The 17,561-nt window shown below is 44.8% G+C and overlaps 1 protein-coding gene across 3 annotated transcripts in view; it reads left to right on the forward strand.

Annotated features, from left to right (window-relative positions):
• Nucleotides 1-17,561, forward strand: part of LOC124032054 (protein kinase C and casein kinase substrate in neurons protein 1-like) — a 53,334-nt gene that overhangs the window by 30,475 nt on the left and 5,298 nt on the right. For 2 of the 3 annotated variants that reach the window (XM_046344081.1, XM_046344082.1), the window contains 8 exons: nucleotides 6,885-7,014; nucleotides 8,896-9,052; nucleotides 9,589-9,824; nucleotides 10,614-10,769; nucleotides 13,606-13,781; nucleotides 15,262-15,382; nucleotides 15,660-15,775; nucleotides 16,045-16,086. In XM_046344081.1, coding sequence (XP_046200037.1) covers nucleotides 6,952-7,014; nucleotides 8,896-9,052; nucleotides 9,589-9,824; nucleotides 10,614-10,769; nucleotides 13,606-13,781; nucleotides 15,262-15,382; nucleotides 15,660-15,775; nucleotides 16,045-16,086 — 1,067 coding nt within the window. In that variant the 5' untranslated portion in view covers nucleotides 6,885-6,951. The remainder of the gene's footprint in view (nucleotides 1-6,884; nucleotides 7,015-8,895; nucleotides 9,053-9,588; nucleotides 9,825-10,613; nucleotides 10,770-13,605; nucleotides 13,782-15,261; nucleotides 15,383-15,659; nucleotides 15,776-16,044; nucleotides 16,087-17,561) is intronic. The other variant, XM_046344083.1, reaches the window with a different exon arrangement.

Below are 17,561 nucleotides of genomic sequence, written 5' to 3' on the forward strand. Positions count from 1 at the left end.
TAACTCTGTGACAGTAAACAGTAAACAGTAAACAACGGAGGCGACCGGTCCGCTCAGGATCGTCCCTGTGGTTGGCGAACGCGCCGGGGAGACGGTACTGTCACGTATGATCTCTCTCCGGCCTCTAGGTCATCATGCTCCCGCGCCTTAGCAGAGGTGCCCGGTCCGCTCCTCTATTCACTCCATGAACTTCCTTCCCGACTCTCGGAGTACATTGTTAAAAAACAAATCAAAATATATTTTATATTTGAGATTCTTCAAATAGCCACCCTTAGCCTCAATGACAGCTTTGCACACTCTTGGCATTCTCTCAACCAGCTTCACCTGGAATGCTTTTCCAACAGTCTTGAAGGAGTTCTCACATATGCCGAGCACTGGTTGGCTGCTTTTCCTTCACTCTGCGGTCCAACTCATCCCAAACCATCTCAATTTGGTTGAGGTCGGGGGATTGTGGAGGCCAGGTCATCTGATGCAGCACTCCATCACTCTCCTTCTTGGTAAAATAGCCCTTACACAGCCTGGGGGTGTGTTGGGTCATTGTCCATTTGAAAAACAAATTATAGTCCCACTAAGCCCAAACCATATGGGATGGCATATTGCTGCAGAATGCTGTGGTTGCCATGCTGGTTAAGTGTGCCTTCAATTCTAAATAAATCTGACAGCGTCACCAGCAAAGCACCATCACACCTTCTACTCCATGCTTTACTGTGGGAAATACACATGCGAAGATCATCCGTTCACTCACACCGCATTTCATAAAGACACTTTCCAATTTGGACTCATCAGACCAAAGGACAAATTTCTACCAGTCTACTGTCCATTTCTCATGTTTCTTGGTCAAAGCAAGTCTCTTATTCTTATTGATGTCCTTTAGTAGTGGTTTCTTTGCAGCAATTCGTGCATGAAGACATGACTCCAACAGTCTCCTCTAAACAGTTGATGTTGTGTCCGTTCACTTGAACTCTGTGAATAATTTATTTGGGCTGCAATTTCTGAGGCTGGTAACTCTAATGAACCTATCCTCTGCTGCAGAGGTAACTCTGGGTCTTCCATTCCTGTGGCGGTCCTCATGAGAGCCAGTTTCATCATAGCGCTTGATGGTTTTTGTGGCTGCTCTTGAAGAAACTGTCAAGGTTCTAGAAAAATTCAATATTGACTGACCTTCATGTCTTAAAGTAATGATGGACTGTCGTTTCTCTTTGCTTATTTGAGCTGTTCTTGCCATAATATGGACTTGGTCTTTTACCAAATAGGGCTATCTTCTGTATATCCCCCTACACAACTGATTGGCTCAAACACATTAGGAAGGAAAGAAATTCCACAAATTAACTTTTAAGAAGGCACACCTGTTAATTGAAATGCATTCCAGGTGACTACCTCATGAAGCTGGTTTAGAGAATGTCAATAGTGTGCAAATATGTCATCAAGGCAAATGGTGGCTATTTGAAGAATCTCAAACATACAATATATTTTGTATAACACTTTTTTGGTTACTATATGATTCCATGTGTTATTTCATAGTTTTGATATCTTCACTATTATTCTACAATGTAGAAAATAGTAAAAATAAAGAAAAACCCTTGAATGAGTAGGTGCTCTAAAACCTTTGACCAGTAATGTAACTGCCTTGGGTTTACGCAAGATAGTGTGATGCACAGTGGCGATAACTGTTGTGTTTGTATTACTGCGGGGCTGATGCAGACATTGCTGTCCTGTATCTGCAGTATAGCTGCCCTGCCTGCGCTGCTCGGCGCTCCTGCTAGTCACAATTCATCACACAAGGAACAAAATGTTCCAGGGTTCCGATTGAGATGAGTAGCCCATCATCAAGGCTTCAAGGTCATATACTGCAGAAATGTGTTTGAATAAGTAAACACACTGTCTATCTATATTGCCTCTCTATTGCGTACTTTATCAAGTAGCCTATAGACCAGTGTTTCCCAACTCCACTCCTCGAGTACCCCGAACAGCACACATTTTATTGTAGCCCTGGACAAGTACACCTGATTCAACTTATCAACTAATCACCAAGTCCTGTTAAGTTGAATCAGGTGAGTTTATCCAGGGCTACAACAAAAATGTGTACTGTTGGGGTTACTTGAGAAGTGGAGTTAAGAACCACTGCTATAGAATCCCAGGCACAACCACACAAACCACACAATTTCTGTCTTAATGTAGATTGTTCATGATTATGGTGACCTTGTAACAGATTAGGGCTGAAAATGTGTAGCTGTTATCTATCATGTGCATACAACTTGGCTTCTGAGATCCACCAATCCTCATCTGTAAGGTGTTAAAGAGACTAATATGTCAGGTTGGCTCAAACTGATCACAACACTCACCTTATGTAGGTAAATGTTATGTTGTTCCCTTTAAGGATTTACTGAACATGGTCAGTGTGTAAGTCAGTTCACCTGGTGATTCCCTGTGACACAGATGCTAGATGGCAGACAGCCGAAGAACGAACAGACACGCCACCTTTACTTCTGTCCTCTTAGGGAGCATCACCGGAGACAAATATCATGTCTAAATGGCTTGCTAACTTAGTGTCTTACTCTACGATCAACCCAAATCCGAGATTGTATTGCTCCATTGTTTATGTTTTGTCATTTATGATTTGTAAATAAACCAAAGCTTGTTATGTAGCTTGTTCTGTTTCAGACCAAGTATTGGTGCTGTTGTTGGGCTGGCACACATGCTCAGGATTTTGTCTTTAAGACCATTTCCTTCCTTGTTTAGGGACCATTTAATGTTGTTTTATGTAGTGTATCCCTCCATGTGCTTGCTATTTTGCACTGGGTAGTTGTGGAGACTTTTAGGCCTGAAGGAGGTGCCACTAATAAATAGTTCATTGAGACAGGAAAGGAGAGCAAAATAGATTAGGTTTCAATTAGAGCTCAATACAAGAATAGTCTGTGCTATTTTATTATTCGCAGGGAAACATCGACCAGCCGTCAAAGGAATAGATACTAATCGTCTATTCATCTCAAATCTTGGAGGAAAGCCAGGAAGCACTATATTTTTTAGAAAGTGGAAAGGTTTACAAAGTAATTGGCAGTTGAATCACATTGTTAGAGGGCACCTACAGTTGTATAAACTTACACTAGATGTTAATGTGAAATAAATGTCTATTTTGGTCTCTTTTACTGTCTGATATCTGGGCTGTATAACTTCTTGTAGACTTTTCAGAGAAAGGGGATACAGTGTGTGCATCAGGGTTTCCATTAGTCGGCAATAGCCGGCTTTTGGCCAATTAAAGAAATGAAAAGGCGATAAATAAAAAACTGTTGCTGGCCAAAATGACCGGGAGGGAAAAAAAGCCAAAATAATCCTTTAACTTCCATTGCTATATCACCCCGAGGATTGGGGATTACTGAGAGGGAGATTGTTGGAAAGATGTTTCAAATAGCTTACTGTGAGGAACTATAGTTTTAATGTTATCATTTGCAATTGATGTAAAAACATATATATATACAGTGGGGAGAACAAGTATTTGATACACTGCTGATTTTGCAGATTTTCCTACTTACAAAGCATGTAAAGGTCTGTCATTTTATCATAGGTACACTTCAACTGTGAGAGATGGAATCTAAAACAAACATCCAGAAAATCACATTGTATGATTTTTAAGTAATTAATTTGTATTTTATTGCATGACATAAGTATTTGATCACCTACCTATCAGTAAGAATTCCGGCTCTCACAGACCTGTTCCTTTTTCTTTAAGAAGCCCTCCTGTTCTCCACTCATTACCTGTATTAACTGCACCTGTTTGAACTCGTTACCTGTATAAAAGACACCTGTCCACACACTCAATCAAACAGACTCCAACCTCTCCACAATGGCCAAGATCAGAGAGCTTGTGTAAGGACATCAGGGGTAAAATTGGAGACCTGCACAAGGCTGGGATGGGCTACAGGACAATAGGCAAGCAGCTTGGTGAGAAGGCAACAACTGTTGGCACAATTATTAGAAAATGGAAGAAGTTCAAGATGACGGTCAATCACCCTCGGTCTGGGGCTCCATGTAAGATCTCACCTCGTGGGGCATCAATGATCATGAGGAAGGTGAGGGATCAGCCCATAACTACACGGCAGGACCTGGTCAATGACCTGAAGAGAGCTGGGACCACAGTCTCAAAGAAAACCATTAGTAACACACTATGGCAGTGTATCAAATACTTGTTCTCCCCACTGTATATACATTTCCCTACATTTCCACACTGCAGGCCAGGACCTCGTATGTGTGCTCAGGTGGGTGTACTCCCTCAACATTATCAGGAAAGAGAAACCAGACACATGCTCATTGCTCACATGGAGCACTCCAAACAAATGACAAATTCAAAGTCAAATCTCATAAATAACGGTTATGAAATAAACCAGGTCCTGGCTTGAGGTGTGTCATTGTCCTGTTGAAAAACAAATGATAGTCCCACTAAGCGCAAACCATATGGGATGGCGTATTGCTGCAGAATGCTGTGGTAGCCATGCTAGTTAAGTGTGCCTTGAATTTTAAATAAATCACAGACAGTGTCACCAGCAAAGCACCCTCACACCTTTTCCTCCCTGCTTCACAGTGGGAACCACACATGCAGAGTTCATCCATTCACCTACTCTGCGTCTCACAAAGACACTGCGGTTGGAACCAAAAATCTCAAATTTGGACTCCTCAGACCAAAGGACAGATTTCCACTGGTCTAATGTCCATTTCTCTTATTTCTTGGTCCAAGCAAGTCTCTACTTATTGGTGTCCTTTAGTAGTGGTTTCTTCGCAGAAATTTGACCATGAAGGCCTGATTCACGCAGTCTCCATAACGATACAGGGTGAGATCCAGATGCCGACATTGGAGGCAGATGGTTCGAGTCTCTGATAGTTATTATAAAACAAAGGACTGTTAAAAGATCATAAACCAGGTCAGAGTCCAGGAGGTACAGAGTGGCAGGCAGGCTCGAGGTCAGGGCAGGCAGAATGGTCAGGCAGGCGGGCTCAGTGTCAGGGCAGGCAGAATGGTCAGGCAGGCGGGCTCAGTGTCAGGGCAGGCAAAAGTCAGGACCGGGAAGACTAGAAAAACAGAGACTTGGAAACAGCAGGTGCACAGAAAAACCACGCTGGTTAACTTGACTAGACAAGATGAACTGGCAACAGATAAACGGAGAGCACAGGTATAAATACACTGAGGGTAATAGGGAAATGGGTGACCCCCGGAGGGGGGTGGAGACAATCACAAGGAATTGGCAAGAGACAGTAGAGCCATTCTGGAGAGAGACTCGTCTGTATCTTTGCCACACACCCCTCCCTTCTTGTCTCAACATTTTAAATTATACTCAATCCACATTATCTTCAGACATATTTTAGATACTTTTCACTGACAGCCACAGCTAAATAATCAACTTGGCCTATTGCCACGCGAGCTGCCCAATTTGGGGGTTTTCCAAATAGGCATAGGCCTACGAGCTTGTGATTTGAAACAATCCACAGCCCAAAATAAATAATAATAAGCTAATGATGATTCTTCCGTTGCTAAGTCTTTGCTTTCTGGTGAAGTATTTTTCATTATTTCTTTATTTTAGTATAGACAGGAGTAATTATATTATTTTGTCAAATGTATTTTAATTGATTTCCCTGTTGGACCCACCGCCATTTCTTTTCTGTTCTATTGGTTTTAATACCATCTTTCTTCCGTTGTCCAGAAGCCGAAAGTAGAATCCTAGTCATAATAGCAGCCCAACCTAGTTGATTGCATCGTCAGATTCCCTGGTATGTCACATATGGAACCGCTGTCATGTATGCTGTTTAGAATGGTGTTTTCCCGCAAATTGTATTTTGGCGAATATTTGAAAAGGACGTTTTATTGGCTGCAACATTACATGAGTTGCATGTTCTGTTAGAAACATTTCCATAATCTAAATGGGATTTCTATAATTCTGAGCTCTGTGGATGGACGGACTAATGGGTTATGCACCCAGTGCATATGGGTCCGGTAAATTTCTCAAATGGAAGGTAAATTAAGATCTTCCCGGGCACATTGTCTGGCGCCACATTTTCCAAACGGAAATCCAGGTGTGCGTGTCTTGTGTGTGTCCATGTGTGTGTCCATGTGTGTCAATGTGCTCAGCCTTGCATGCTTTGGCATCCTCTATAAGCCAAGTCACTGCAACACTACACATTCACTGCACACAGACATGTAGGCATACTAACACACATGCATGTGTTAGTATGCCTACACGTCTGTGTGCAGTGAATGTGTAGTGTTGCAGTCTTCCAGATGGAGTATGTCAGGGTAGAGGAACACTTTATGCTTAGCTACTATGTAGTACAACGCAGTGTCATACCTCCATGATGACAGTGATGCTGTGTGCCCTGTGGTGTCTGTGCTATGGTTTCTGGGACAGGCGTGTGGAAAATGGCCTTTCTGTTCCCCGGGGCCAGGGAGCAGTATTCTTTGGGACAGAATACTATTTTTACCTTACTATTAGAGCTGTCTCAGAGCCTCCAAAGGAAGCCTTTCATCGGTGCTGCACATTGAGTGGTTATGGAAAACATGGTTTCTGAATACCATAGAGAGCCCAAGTATTGTATATCATATCATATCACATCATGTAAATGATGAATGTTGTACACTCTTAGGGTTCCAAAAGGGTTCTTTGGCTGTCCCCATAGGAGAACCCTTTTTGGTTCCAGGTAGAACTATTTTGGATTCCATTACCTGGAAAAGGGGTTCTTCAAATTGTTTTCTTATAGGGACAGCCGGAGAATAGTTTGAGGTTCTAGATAGCACCTTTTTTTCTAGGTGTGTAGGATGTTCTACTGTATTGCATTTATATAGCTATGCATTCTCACTCTTTCCTCCTTTTCTCCTCTTTCTCTCTCTCTTTCTCTTCCAGTGCATGAGGAACCCAGCTCTGCTGCTGACACATTTAGAGTTTAGCCTGCTTTGCCACAACCAGGAAAATGTCGGGGTCCTACGATGAATCTGCTACTGCTGCTGACGACGCTATGGACAGCTTTTGGGAGGTACTTCAGAAAACACCATCCATGCTGTTCTTTTGGGCTGTGAAGCAAAACCTATCGACCTCTATAAGCCAAGTCAGACACAACAATCCCTCTTTAGGAGGCATTAAACATGGACATTACTGGCCACCATCTTCTTTTCTCTGTTTGAAAAGGTTATTGACAGAAAACAGAAAACAAACATGATACAGTAGGTCATTTCATTTCCGCGAAGATCCATAGGAATATGGTTGCTTATTTATTGTTGTTGTTGCACAGAACTTATCCAATTAGTGCTAATGAATTCACTGAACACAGAGACCCTTTTGTGTCATCGTATGGAGGAGGATCACAGACACACAGACAGACAGAGCCCCTCAGTTAGAAGCAGCACTGAGGGAGCCATTCAGCCTACATGCACCTGCCCTGTATAGATCTCTATGTGGCCAAGAAAGCCCTGGCCACAGCATAGTGAATAGCATAATGACTCTCACAGGGCTAGATGTTTTGATATGAAAAGCACATATCTGACAAAAAAAAACACACCAAATACAAATCTGAATATCATCTATATACTGTGAACTCTGCTCAAAGGGGCTTTGTTTTGAATCTTACATAGAGGACAATGTATGGCTACAGACACTGTTGATAACCTGAAGTTGAGAACTCAAGTTTGTGTATGTCGGGTTGTTGTCGCTGCAATCAGATGCAATCACTGTACCCTGTACCCCACACCTGTCCCACCCAGCCCAGGGCCCATCCTGTCTGAATGGACAGAGTGGTCTGGGACTGTGGGCTGCATTCCTGTCTCTGCTTCGTCCTGTCAGTGTCCTATCCCTGATAATCTGTCTGCCTGCATTAGAGCAGAGTACAGGATTATAGCAGTCACAGTGCACAAGCACACACACAGACATGCGCGCGTGCACACAGGGACAAACACACTTACATGCACGGACCATTAGACACACACACAGAGCGCACACACACTCACACAAAGCCACTGCCATTGCATAACTACACATGCACAGGCACGAGCCCCCCCCCCTCCTCCCCCCGTCATGCACCATGAGCTCACGCCCCCTGCAGGCACTGGGGGGAGGGGCCTCAGATCTCTGTACTGCATATAATAAAGTCCTATTCCAGTCTCCCTTTCACCTTATTTAAGACCTGATTTACTTAATAAAAGGCACATCTCAAAAGGTGGTCCAGGTATCCTCATGACATGGCACAAGCTGGGGGTGGGCCTTTCCTATTTTGTTCTCTATCGCTCCTCTATTTTTCCTCAAGCAAGGGGGAAGGCCAATGCAATCACAAAGTGGCCTACTCTTTGACAAAATGGCCTACTCCTTGAAGTTTGCAGGTGTCTAAAAAACACTCTTTTGCTTAAAAACATGTTTTTTGACACTTTAGTGTGTGGTATTCACTGTCGTTGATTCTTGGGATATCATTTTTCAGCAGGAATAGTTCCAAAATCACTGGATGACGTCTTTAAGGTGGCATCTCTTAAGGTGCCATCTCTTAAGGTGGCATATCTTAAGGTACTATGAGAATGATGAAAGAGAGTACAGATGATTCTTTGTTACTCAAGGGTATTAATAGATAATATATCATTTTTATCACTACATCAGAGTTGTAGTATTTAACTCCATTTCTAATTTGACTCTCGAGAAAGAAAATTAATTTACAGTTTATGTTGGCCCATCGGATTAGTTATTTCCATTTCAAAATATCTTAGTGGTCTTAGAGATTTGGCGTGTTGCACTTACATATTTTAGATTTTTTTGTGTGCAAATGACTGCATCCTCATCCTCAATCATTGATACCAGTATGTCAATTCAAGGGAAGCCTTGTGTTTTCCTATTTTATGTAACTTGGACCTTTAATCTAACCTCTCACTATTCTCAGGTGGGGAACTACAAGCGCGCCGTCAAGCGGATTGACGACGGCCACCGGCTCTGCAATGACCTCATGGGCTGCCTTCAGGAACGTGCCAAGATTGAGAAGGCCTATGGTGACCAGCTGACCGCCTGGTCCAAGAGATGGAGACAGCTGATCGAGAAAGGTCAATGTCGGGATTGGAGAGGTTCAATCAATGAACCAAATCTTACTGTGTGGATTAGAAGCTACTCATATGGTGGCTTTTGTTGCAGTCTGTTTTGAGGTCTTCATCCCATATTAAATTCATTTGATTCATCTCACTGCTCAGCTGTATTGTGGGTGTTTTCTGTAAGATGACAACAGTCATGTTTTCTGAAACCTATATGTTTTGATTGAATGTAGGTAGCCTTGCATGAGCCGGAACACCTCATAGGAGCAGTAGCCTATTTCCTGTTTCTGTAGCACGAGGCAGCTTGATGTACAAGTACACCCCCTGGACAGGATGTTAGTCTATCGCAGGACCTTAACCCCAATCTATCTCCTTAATGCTTAGTGCCACGCACAAGTGCATTGGGTCACATTTTTACAGTCTTTGGTTTGACTTGGTCAGGGATCAAATTCCCAACTTTTCAATCTCAGGGCTAACACTGAGTTGGTCGTGTTCATATTTTCCATCATATTTTTCTGCCACCTATATGTTGTGATATCCTCTAACCCCAGGACCCCAGTATGGCACCGTGGAGAGGGCATGGCTGGGTGTGATGACTGAGGCTGAGAAGGTGAGTGAGCTGCACCAGGAGGTGAAGAACGGCCTGCTCAACGAAGACCTGGAGAAGGTCAAGAACTGGCAGAAGGAGGCCTACCACAAGCAGATGATCGGAGGCTTCAAGGAGGCCAAAGAGGCCGACGAGGGCTTCAAGAAGGCCCAGAAACCATGGGCCAAAAAACTCAAAGAGGTAAATTGACTGGAAGGGTTAGGGAAGGGGATCTGTTGTATCCTCCATGTGTACTTGGATTTCTAACAGGAAAACCACGTTATTCTTAAATCCAATACAGGGGACACTATATTTGATATGTGAGTAGGCATTTGATGCAATTGGCTGTTTTCATGACTGACCTCTGAGACCACAACTGGTTAGATTAGTTCATTTGGCTGTTCATCAGTCTGCACTCTTAGAAGAAAGGGTTCCAAAAGGGTTCTTCGGCTGTCCCCATAGGAGCACCCTTTTTGGTTCCAGGTAGAACCCTCTGTTGAAGGGGAACCAAAAGGGTTCTACCTGAAATGAAAAAGGGAATTCAAAGGGTACTTCTATGGGGACAGCCGAAGAACCCTTAAGGTTCTAGTTAGCTCCTTTTTTCCGAAGTGTGTGTCTGGCTGCAAAGGTACTGCATGTGTGTAAGATAGGTGCCGCACACTACACAGTTGTCCTTGGACTAGGACCCACTTCAATCGGCCCTAATAGGGTTTACAGAGGCCATCTTAAAAACAATGGCTGTTTAACTTACATCTGAGTCAACATACAAGTTGCTCTGCCAAACATCTAGGTACTGTAGCTATTGGCACATGTGTTAGTTCTGTTTTGTGTACCATAATGACTCTTGCTGCATCACTCATCCCAGCTTAGCATCAGAGAACAACATTGCCTTTGCGAAAGTAACTCAATTAAGTCACTGTCATGCTAGATGTATTAGTATTTATACAGTTTATCTATAGGGATACTAAGATTCTGTGTGTGCTTCCACAGATGGAGACGGCTAAGAAAACATACCACATGGCATGTAAGGAGGAGAAACTGGCCGCCACCCGCGAGGCAGATGGGAAGACACAGGCCTCCGTCACAACTGACCAGCAGAAGAAACTCCACGAGAAAACAGACAAGTGCAAACACGACGTTCAGAAGGTGAGACAGAGAGGCTCAGGGTCTGGCAAATGGAAGATAGAGAAACAAAATGACATGACAACCTTTTCTGTACAAATGTAAGACTTTACACGATGCCATTTGACGTTCTCCATATCAAACAGGAGAAAATTCCATGTTATCTAGTGTCATTCCATCTGTTTTAAAACATATATGGTGCTATTAACACCATAGTGTGTGTGTTAATACAGTATACTACCGTAAGTACATTCATCTGTTTCTGTTAGCGGCTTAAGTGAAATAAGCTGTGAAAAACAGAATCAATGCAGTGTGGCAGATTACTCTAGTGATCAGACAGGACATTCATTTTATTTTACTAGGCAAGTCAGTTAAGAACAAATTCGTATTTACAATGACGGCCTAGGAACGGTGGGTTAACTGCCTTGTTCATGGGCAGAACGACAGATTTCTACCTTGTCAGCTCGGGGATTCGATCCAGGACCTTTTGGTTACTGGCCCAACACTGACCACTAGTCTACCTGCCGCCACAATCATCCCTGAAGGTGGATCTCCCACTCTATTCACAGAGCTCTGGTAACAAAAAGAGCAGAAATGTTTGCACTGCCTATTGTTGACTATAATGATACATGACAACTATCTGCAGTAACACAGCTCTTCTCACCTCTTGTGGATGAAATACACTGTGTCCAACTCCTTGTGTTGTCCTTATCATCCCCCCGGCTAAGGAGAAGTATGAGAAGTCTCTCTCAGAGCTGATATTGTCCTTATCATCCCCCCGGCTAAGGAGAAGTATGAGAAGTCTCTGTCAGAGCTGATGTTGTCCTTATCATCCCCCCGGCTAAGGAGAAGTATGAGAAGTCTCTGTCAGAGCTGATGTTGTCCTTATCATCCCCCCGGCTAAGGAGAAGTATGAGAAGTCTCTGTCAGAGCTGATGTTGTCCTTATCATCCCCCCGGCTAAGGAGAAGTATGAGAAGTCTCTGTCAGAGCTGATATTGTCCTTATCATCCCCCCGGCTAAGGAGTAGTATGAGCAGTCTCTGTCAGAGCTGATATTGTCCTTATCATCCCCCCGGCTAAGGAGAAGTATGAGAAGTCTCTCTCAGAGCTGATATTGTCCTTATCATCCCCCCGTTTAAAGAGAAGTATGAGAAGTCTCTGTCAGAGCTGATGTTGTCCTTATCTTCCTCTGGGCTAAGGAGAAGTATGAGAAGTTTCTCTCAGAGCTGATATTGTCCTTATCATCCCCCCGGCTAAGCAGAAGTATGAGAAGTCTCTGTCAGAGCTGATGTTGTCCTTATCTTCCACTGGGCTAAGGAGAAGTATGAGAAGTCTCTGTCAGAGCTGATGTTGTCCTTATCTTCCTCCGGGCTAAGGAGAAGAATGAGAAGTTTCTCTCAGAGCTGATATTGTCCTTATCTTCCCCCAGGCTAAGGAGAAGTATTAGAGGTCTCTCAGAGCTGATGTTGTCCTTATCTTCCTCCGGGCTAAGGAGAAGTATGAGAAGTCTCTGTCAGAGCTGATGTTGTCCTTATCTTCCTCCAGGCTAAGGAGAAGTATGGGAAGTCTCTCTCAGAGCTGATATTGTCCTTATCTTCCCCCAGGCTAAGGAGAAGTATGAGAAGTCTCTCTCAGAGCTGATGTTGTCCTTATCATCCCCCAGGCTAAGGAGAAGTATGAGCAGTCTCTGTCAGAGCTGATATTGTCCTTATCATCCCCCCGGCTAAGGAGTAGTATGAGCAGTCTCTGTCAGAGCTGATATTGTCCTTATCATCCCCCTAAGGAGAAGTATGAGAAGTCTCTCTCAGAGCTGATAAGGAGAAAGTATGAGAAGTCTCTGTCAGAGCTGATGTTGTCCTTATCTTCCTCTGGGCTATCAGTCTCTGTCAGAGCTGATATTGTCCTATCATCCCCCAGGCTAAGGAGAAGTATGAGCAGTCTCTGTCAGAGCTGATGTTGTCCTTATCATCCCCCAGGCTAAGGAGAAGTATGAGCAGTCTCTGTCAGAGCTGATATTGTCCTTATCATCCCCCCGGCTAAGGAGTAGTATGAGCAGTCTCTGTCAGAGCTGATATTGTCCTTATCATCCCCCCGGCTAAGGAGAAGTATGAGAAGTCTCTCTCAGAGCTGATATTGTCCTTATCATCCCCCCGTTTAAAGAGAAGTATGAGAAGTCTCTGTCAGAGCTGATGTTGTCCTTATCTTCCTCCGGGCTAAGGAGAAGTATGAGAAGTTTCTCTCAGAGCTGATGTTGTCCTTATCTTCCTCCGGGCTAAGGAGAAGTATGATAAGTCTCTGTCAGAGCTGATGTTGTCCTTATCTTCCTCCAGGCTAAGGAGAAGTATGGGAAGTCTCTCTCAGAGCTGATATTGTCCTTATCATCCCCCAGGCTAAGGAGAAGTATGAGAAGTCTCTCTTAGAGCTGATATTGTCCTTATCTTCCCCCAGGCTAAGGAGAAGTATGAGAAGTCTTTGTCAGAGCTGATATTGTCCTTATCTTCCTCCGGTCTAAGGAGAAGTATGGAAAGTCTCTGTCAGAGCTGATATTGTCCTTATCATCCCCCCGTTTAAAGAGAAGTATGAGAAGTCTCTCTCAGAGCTGATATTGTCCTTATCATCCCCCCATTTAAAGAGAAGTATGAGAAGTCTCTGTCAGAGCTGATGTTGTCCTTATCTTCCTCTGGGCTAAGGAGAAGTATGAGAAGTCTCTCAGAGCTGATGTTGTCCTTATCTTCCTCCGGGCTAAGCAGAAGTATGAGAAGTTTCTCTCAGAGCTGATATTGTCCTTATCTTCCCCCAGGCTAAGGAGAAGTATGAGAAGTCTCTGTCAGAGCTGATATCGTCCTTATCTTCCCCCAGGCTAAGGAGAAGTATGAGAAGTCTCTGTCAGAGCTGAGTGCTGTCACTCCCCCGTACCAGGAGAGCATGGAGCAGGTGTTTGACCAGTGCCAGCAGCATGAGGTCAAGAGACTCACCTTCCTCAAGGAGATCCTGCTGGACATCAAACGCCACCTCAATCTCACTGAGAACCAAAGGTCAGTGACTGGTGTTATCCTCTATCGTCCCATACATACTGTAGCCCATCCTGCTGTATTAAATCACCTCCATCAACCTTTCCTCCCACATGGCCTTTGAATTGAAAGGTTATAGAGGAAAAACGTGTCTGTCTTCAATTTCAGTTGGTACAGTACGTATACGTATGTACATATTATCAGTTTGGAGTCATCTACACAACAGCAAGTCTGCCTTGAAAAGATTTCCACATTAGTGTATCTAATATAGTCAGAATACCTACATTACAGTATTGATCTCTTCTTTAAGCGCTCGTCGGCATTCCTTTTTGTTATTAGTCGAGTCTATGGATTAGTTGAAATATTACATTCAGAGGGAATTTACTCCAATGTGCTTATGATATTGCTTTCATTACAGTCCCTGTCAAATAGATTAGTTTCAACACATTTCAGTCTTTCAGAGTCACAACACCAATTATACAGAGGATGCAGTTAATGACATTTCAACCAAATTGCATCATGTCAAAGTGAACTCTTGTCATATTCTTGACTGTGGATCAAATTGCATGTGATACAAAGCCAGGTTCCATGGTGATTGGAATAAGGAGTTCATTCAAGCTGTTTCCTGGATGCATAGTCTTGGTTTATGATCTGAATGGAGGATGAGTATAGGCTTTTATAGTGTGGTGTGGAGTACTAACATGGGCCTTTCAGCCACAGTATTGGTGATAACCCATAAATCAACCATAGACAGGGTAATGGTAAGCTAATAGCTAAAAACCCAGTCCTCAGCTCCCTCTCATACAGTTATGCAAATACAGACAGTGTCCCAGTGACAGCGGTGAAAAGAGAAAAATCACTTGTAACTTTTATGTGCTGTGGATGCATTTGAATCGTCCATTTTATTGTTCATTATAGCATCTTACTCCTCAATTCTTGGCAGTTTTATCACCATGAAATGTCGTCATTTGTTGGGCTGGACTGTCAGTTATTCTGTGTTTTTGTCTCCACCTTCTGGTGAAATAATATCCATCTGTCGAGACTCCACCTCACTACGCCAATTTTAATGCAAATGTCGTGTCTGTGTTCTGTGTAGCTTCACCTCATGCTATGAATTGACTGAATGGCTTTGTCTTTCAATTATTTCACCCTGTTCTGAGTAGTGGAGCTTCATAAACAACTAGAAACTCTACAGGAAACAGCACCATTAGTGCTGGACAGTTGGCGCTGGCAGCCCTAATGTGTTATTGTCCCATAAAAACTGGATGGTTCAAGCTCTGAATGCTGATTGGCTGTCAGCCATGGTATATCAGACCGTATACAATGGGTATGACAAAACAGTCAGGGCTGTATCCAGGCACTCCACGTTGCGTTGTGCCTAAGAACAGCCCTTAGCCGTGGTGTATTGGTCATATACCACACCCCCTCGGGCCTTATTGCTTAATTAACCAGGCTCCTTCTCTCTCTGCGTGTCACAATGTGCTCTCTGTCCTCCTCTCCCCAGCTATGGCACAGTTTACAGAGAACTGGAGCGCACCATCCTGGGTGCCAACACACAGGAGGACCTGCAGTGGTTTAGCAACCACCATGGCCCTGGCATGCATATGAACTGGCCGATGTTTGAGGTACTGCGGCCTATATACTCTGTAGTTCATCCATATACTTGCTTTTCAGGATTATTTACAACATGTAGCAAAGGTTCAGGTATTTTTTTATTAATTCCCCCACAGATGCAAATATTGCTTTTTGTTACGACTTCTTAATACCATTTCTTATATTTGTAAGATTGTTGATTTAGCCTACTTTCTGATTTAAAAGGAAAAGTGAAGGACATTGGCCAGATCTGAGGCTCTGCTTCAGTATAGACTTTCAGAAGTATTAATCCTTTCCTCTGACCTCCAGGAGTACAACCCAGATGCTACTGCTGCTGTTGTTAAGAGGGAGAAGGTGCAGAAGCCGGCTGGGGCCCCACCGACCCCCAGCACTGACCATGTGGCACCACCTGGAGACCGTGGCAGGTGAGAGGACCACTCCACTGGTCAAACTACTACTGACACACACACACACACACACACACACACACACACACACACACACACACACACACACACACACACACACACACACACACACACACACACACACACACACACACACACACACACACACACACACACACACACACACACACACACACACACACACACACAATGACATGCCAGGGTTCATATCAATATCTCCTATGATGCCATATCATTTGTTTCTCTGTTTTCCTTCAATTGATCAGCATCAGCGCTGATCATGTGGCACCACCTGGTGACCGTGGCAGGTGAGAGGATCAAAACACTGATCAAACACCACTGCCACACACCTGCTATTGCCACACACACCTGCTACTGCCACACACCTGTTATTGCCACACACACCTGCTACTGCCACACACACCAGCTACTGCCACACACACACCTGCTACTGCCACACACCTGCTACTGCCACACACCAGCTACTGCCACACACACCAGCTACTGCCACACACACCAGCTACTGCCACACACACCAGCTACTGCCACACACACCAGCTACTGCCACACACACCAGCTACTGCCACACACACCTGCTACTGCCACACACAGCAGCTACTGCCACACACACCTGCTACAGCCACATACTCCAGCTACCGTCACACTCCAACTCCTGTCACACCAGCTACCGCCACACAAACCATCTTCCGCCACACAGCAGCTACTGCCACACACTTGTTACTGCCACACACCAGCTACTTCCGCCACACACCAGCTACTGCCACACACACCAGCTACTGCCACACACACCAGCTACTGCCACACACACCTGCTACTGCCACACACACCTGCTACTGCCACACACACACCTGCTACTGCCACACAAAAACCTGCTACTGCCACACACCTGCTACTGCCACACACCTGCTACTGCCACACACCAGCTACTGCCACACGCACCAGCTACTGCCACACACACCAGCTACTGCCACACACACCAGCTACTGCCACACACACGGGCTACTGCCACACACACCTGCTACTGCCACACACACCTGCTACTGCCACACACACACCTGCTACTGCCACACAAACACCTGCTACTGCCACACACCTGCTACTGCCACACATCAGCTACTGCCACACACACCAGCTATTGCCACACACACCAGCTACTGCCACACACACCAGCTACTGCCAAACACCAGCTACTGCCATACACACCAGCTACTGCCACACACACCTGCTACTGCCACACACACCTGCTACTGCCACACACCTGCTACTGCCACACACACCAGCTACTGCCACACACACCAGCTACTGCCACACACCAGCTACTGCCACACACAACAGCTACTGCCACACACACCTGCTACTGCCACACACACCTGCTACTGCCACACACACCAGCTCCTGTCACACACCAGCTACCGCCACACACACCTGCTACTGCCACACACACTTGCTACTGCCACACACCTGCTACTGCCACACACCAGCTACTGCCACACACACCAGCTACTGCCACACACCAGCTACTGCCACACACCAGCTACTGCCACACACCAGCTACTGCCACACACACCAGCTACTGCCACACACACCTGCTACTGCCACACACACCTGCTACTGCCACACACACATGCTACTGCCACACACACCAGCTACTGCCACACACACCAGCTACTACCACACACCAGCTACTGCCACACACACCAGCTACTGCCACACACACACCTGCTACTGCCACACACACCTGCTACTGCCACACACACCTGCT

This window comes from Oncorhynchus gorbuscha, linkage group LG03 (assembly GCF_021184085.1).
Source record: "Oncorhynchus gorbuscha isolate QuinsamMale2020 ecotype Even-year linkage group LG03, OgorEven_v1.0, whole genome shotgun sequence".
NCBI classification, from domain to species: Eukaryota; Metazoa; Chordata; class Actinopteri; order Salmoniformes; family Salmonidae; genus Oncorhynchus; species Oncorhynchus gorbuscha.